At 38.9% G+C, this 4,578-nt stretch overlaps 1 protein-coding gene across 1 annotated transcript in view; it reads left to right on the plus strand.

Moving 5' to 3' along the window:
- sdccag8 (SHH signaling and ciliogenesis regulator sdccag8) overlaps window positions 1-4,276 on the plus strand; it is a 49,363-nt gene extending 45,087 nt beyond the window's left edge. The window contains exons 15-16 of the mRNA XM_015048688.1: window positions 1,256-1,364; window positions 3,222-4,276. Of these exons, the coding sequence (XP_014904174.1) occupies window positions 1,256-1,364; window positions 3,222-3,462 (350 nt within the window). The 3' untranslated portion in view covers window positions 3,463-4,276. The remainder of the gene's footprint in view (window positions 1-1,255; window positions 1,365-3,221) is intronic.
- The last annotated feature ends 302 nt before the right edge of the window (window positions 4,277-4,578 follow it).

The raw sequence follows: 4,578 nt of genomic DNA on the forward strand, positions 1-4,578 counted from the left end.
TCTCATTAATGCCATTAACTCTGATTCCATTATAAATGTCTGCAAAACTTTGTTAATATTTCGCTAATGTCGAAAAAAAATCACAATTTTTCTGCATTTTCAATTAAAATCACACGTGAATATGTTTGTTCATGCGATTAGTCTTCAAAAACCTTCTTCTTTTCCACCAGTAGTAGCATATGTTTGTTGATCACATGACTTGTGTGATGCGAAAAAAGTGTCTCCATTGCAGTTTTGCGAAAAACACTTTGACATTCAAAACCACTTCATCCTCGCACAGAAAGTTTTAATGTCAAACGTGAGTTGTTTTTTTTTTTTTTTTTTTTTTTTAGAAAGTTTCCATTAAGCAAATTTCTTTTTGTAATTGAAACCTGAGTCGAAATGTGTGATGACACATCTGGAAGATCTGTGAGAAACTCGATGTTACGTGTTCCTCACAAAATATAACATAATACAGCTACCGGTGGCTGTCCTGTCGCTAATGCCAGTTTATTTTTAACAGTATTGCTATTTGTTTTAATTTAGGATAACAGATCTTATATTTATGGCTTTTCTAATGTAACTTTTGTAATGTGATTTTATACTGAATAACTGAGCTGTAAAATTTTAGACATGCATCGCTTGGAGTTCTGCTGCCCATTTTGGATGTTTTTTTTGCAAAGCTTTTACCCGTTGATATTAAATTCATTCAATTCTGATTTGCCTTTAAAAACTGTATGAAGATATAAGAAGAAATTGCTAACTTATATTAGCAATTATTTGTTAGGCCCTGTTGCGCTTACTGTTAATATTGATTCATACTTTAAATATGATTTCCAAACCCAATGACTCATTTAGATTAAAATATCTGTAACACGGTTACTTAACTGAGTTTCATTCAGCCTTCCTGTTATCTGCCTTACGTCTCGCTCTCTCACAGCCTATGAAGAACAGAAATGTCTCAACATGTAGTTTTTGCTTGAACTGCATCGTGTATTCTCTCCCTTCTGTAACATCTTCCCCACCAAAGGCTGCTGTGGTTATTAGATGCATGGTGCATTCGATCAGAAGCCACTTTTTCATTTTCTCTCAAGTCAGGAGCTTTTAAGCTGAAAGTCAGCCGATTCTGTTCCCCTCTAGTATAAATACCACTCACGCTCCCTGTCATGCGTTTGTTTCTAGAGGTTTTTACCAGAGCTTGAAGCAGGTGTCTGTATGCGACTGGTTTTTAAGAGGAAAAATAGACTAACTTTATCTTTTCGGCCATTTCCTCCAGTCGGAGAGATGGAGCATCTCATGGGTTCCCAGAATTCCCTGATCGGGAAGCTCAAAGAGGAATGCTGCAAACTTGGGGCCAAACTGGAAGAGTTGTCTCTTCAAAGCAGGTCAGTGTTTCCTCCTAAACATTTATTCCCTGAATTATCCTCTCATTTCCCTCCCCACGTCGCCTGGTAACTCGGCGGCAGAAACTTTTGTTTGTCATTTTGTTTTCTGTTTCAAGGGAACAGTTGTTTGTTCTCTCACTCTGCGCTTTATTCCCTCTGAACGTTTGACGTCCGTGTCATCGTTTCACAAAATCATCATCCGCCCCGGCTGTCGGGCAGAACATGTGAAAAAACTACAAACTGCTCTGCAGTCTGACCTGTTTTCTTGTTAACCTGATGCTACAATAGTCCCAGCAGGCCTGCCCAGCTCTCCATCTGGGCTGCCCGTGTGTGTGTGTGTGTGTGTGTGTGTGTGTGTGTGTGTGTGTGTGTGTGTGTGTGTGTGTGCGTGTTTGTGTGTGTGTGTGTGTGTGTGTGTGTCTATGTACGAGCCTGACCCTGGGCCCAGTGTCCTGTCAGCTGTTGGAGCTGTGCTACACATTAGTCACATGACAGCCCTCAATCTGGCCGAGACAGACCGCACTGGCCTCACCAACCACAGGACACACACACACACACACACACACACACACAGTCCGAAGTATGCACAGTACTTTCTTGTGGTACACTCTGTACTCCTTTTTGCGTATTATAAAGTAATATGTCTGTGTAGACTGTGAAGCTGCAGCAGAGCGGTGTTTAGTGCTGCAGGCTGTTTGCGTTCCTGGAGTCCAGGTCCACTCTAGCGGCTAAAGTCCTGCTGGACGGCTAAGTGAGGACGCACCAAGACAGCTGCAGCGGGACGAGCAAATAAACTCATTATTTTCAGCAGTTGGTCTCGCTGATGTTGTGTTACTCAGACTTCAGGCTGCAGGTCTGTGGGATGTGGCTGAAGCTGATTTTTAAGGGTTCAAAGGGCATTTCTTACCAAGTGTTTTTCTGGTCTAGTTTCTAGTGCAAATATCATAGTGTACTTTAAATAACTTACAAGTAACTTTTCATCAAGATATAGGAACTTGTTTTAAGTCGCACAATATTGATCAAGACGTTCTGGTTCCTTTGGTAGATTATTTCACTTATAACAAGACATTTTCCCCGTGTTATAAGTGAAATAATCTGCCAATACTAATTCAATACTAAGGAATTTTTGACTTATAATAAGCTCCTATATATTTCTGTTAAGTTACTTATAAGTTAGTTTCTTTCTTATTTCAAGTTTTACTACGATATTTTCAGTAGAAACTAGACCGAAAATACTTGGTAAGATTTTGTGTTTTTGCAGATTACAGTGTTTTCCATCTCCTGTTATTGATAAGCTTAATAAGCAGTTAATGTATTCAGCAATATTACTTATTTCTAAACAGAGTCTGCAGTGATTTTAAATACATTACTGACTACATTAATGTGGGAGAAACACAAAAGTACACTTGAAATATGACAAAACTAACTCATAATTAACTTTTCAGTTCAATATCTGAGCTCGTCTTAAGTTAATAATTCCTTTATATTAATAAAAAAGTACTGTTTCCACTTGTTATATGTTAAATCTGCCAGTTGAACTAGTGCTTTATTTTGATTGATATTAAGGAATTGTTGAATTATTGAAGGAATTATTAGGGTTTCTATTCAGTCAGGAAGTCTTACATTTAATTTAAGGATTTTCCAGGTAGTAGTATGGAAAAGAAGAATAGAAAATGGGAACATATTTGAATTATTAGTTGGCAATTAATACTAACTTTTGATTTAATAAAACAATTCTGCACTGTATGTTTCTTTTTTTTCTTATTTCATAGTTATTTCCAGCATGCCCTGCATTCCGTGCAGGACAGGGTGTACTTTCATTTGTTCATTGTTTGCATTGCTGTTGCCTGTGCACAGGAGCGAGCTGGAACAGCTGGCTCTGGAGAAGCAGCACTCGGAGGAGACGGTGAGGAGTCTGAGAGCGCGCTGCTTGGAGATGGAGGAGCAGTGTGTCCAGCATGGACGCATGCACCAGCGCATGAAGGACAGGTGTGGAGACTCTGCGCAGAACGTTCTCATAATCACTCAGGCTGAATCTAAAGCCTCGTTTCACATCCTAACCCGGTCATGTTCACATTTGCCGCAGGTTTTCTTTTGAAGAAACAGGATTTTGACTGTATTTTGTGTGGTTTGCATTTGAGCGCTCAAATATTTAACAACTTTATTTCAGAAATCGGGCAAGGATCAAAAAATGTGAAAATTATGGAATATTTAAGATGCACACCTGTGGGTCTTTAAGTGACCAAAGTCTTAAAAAGCAGCTCATTCAAAAGTGCAAATGAACTTTTGCCAAGAGATGAAAACAAATGAGAAACCAGGAAAATTGTAGAGGTTTTTTTTTTCAGCTGTATGAATTAGAGAATAACTCCTCCCCCACCTGTTGCTGCAAACTCCTCATCATCTGGATGACAGAATTGGCTAAAATTACTATTTTTTATTTATTTATTTATTTATTTGCAGATGCAAAGAAAAAAAAAACGTGACGGTCATTATTTAGAAGCTCACAGCAGAATACAGGCTGGCTTGCTACACTTCCCATGCTTCTCTATAAAGAGCAGAACTGAAAAAATAGGTGTCAGTAGATAGATATATTTTGCTTAAGTTAGTGCATTAAAATAAAAGTAATTAATAGATAGTAACATTATTACAGCTGTAATATTCAGTGTTTTATCATTTTAGCATCAGTAGGAATAATTGTTTCTTCTTTAAATACCAGTTCTCAATTAGATACGTTTTGCGTCAAAAACTTTTGTTAATTCATTGAAAACACGACACAGTGGTATTTTTTCTTAACAGCCATTCATGCCTTGACTTATGAAACTCAGAAACAAGACAAAGGTCCTTAAATCGAGGCACAAACTGAACTGTGTTATAAAAATTTATTAGTAAAATAAAAAAAACTTGGATTCTCATGTATTCGTATTTTGTCCTCTATCAAATTATTATTTCTAGTTTTAACGTGTTGAAGTTGACTTTTTAATTTTTTTTCTCCACTTTACAAAGCTGCAGTTAAAAGTTGCTCCGTCGCCACGGCGATGCGGGGGTCTCTTCCTCCTGAGTGCGGAGCCCAGTTGGTGCGCGTCTCGGCAGGGCGCCTGGCGTGCAGCCTGGCTCTGCCAGCGTGGGCGTGGGTGTGTGGGTGTTGTTGCCCCACTCTGCAGGATCTCTACCCCAGTGCGCCCCCACCCCCCACCTCCACCATCACTTCCACGTT

The sequence above is a fragment of the Poecilia latipinna genome, unplaced genomic scaffold (assembly GCF_001443285.1).
Source record: "Poecilia latipinna isolate Pla-1442-1.1 unplaced genomic scaffold, P_latipinna-1.0 Scaffold898, whole genome shotgun sequence".
NCBI classification, from domain to species: Eukaryota; Metazoa; Chordata; class Actinopteri; order Cyprinodontiformes; family Poeciliidae; genus Poecilia; species Poecilia latipinna.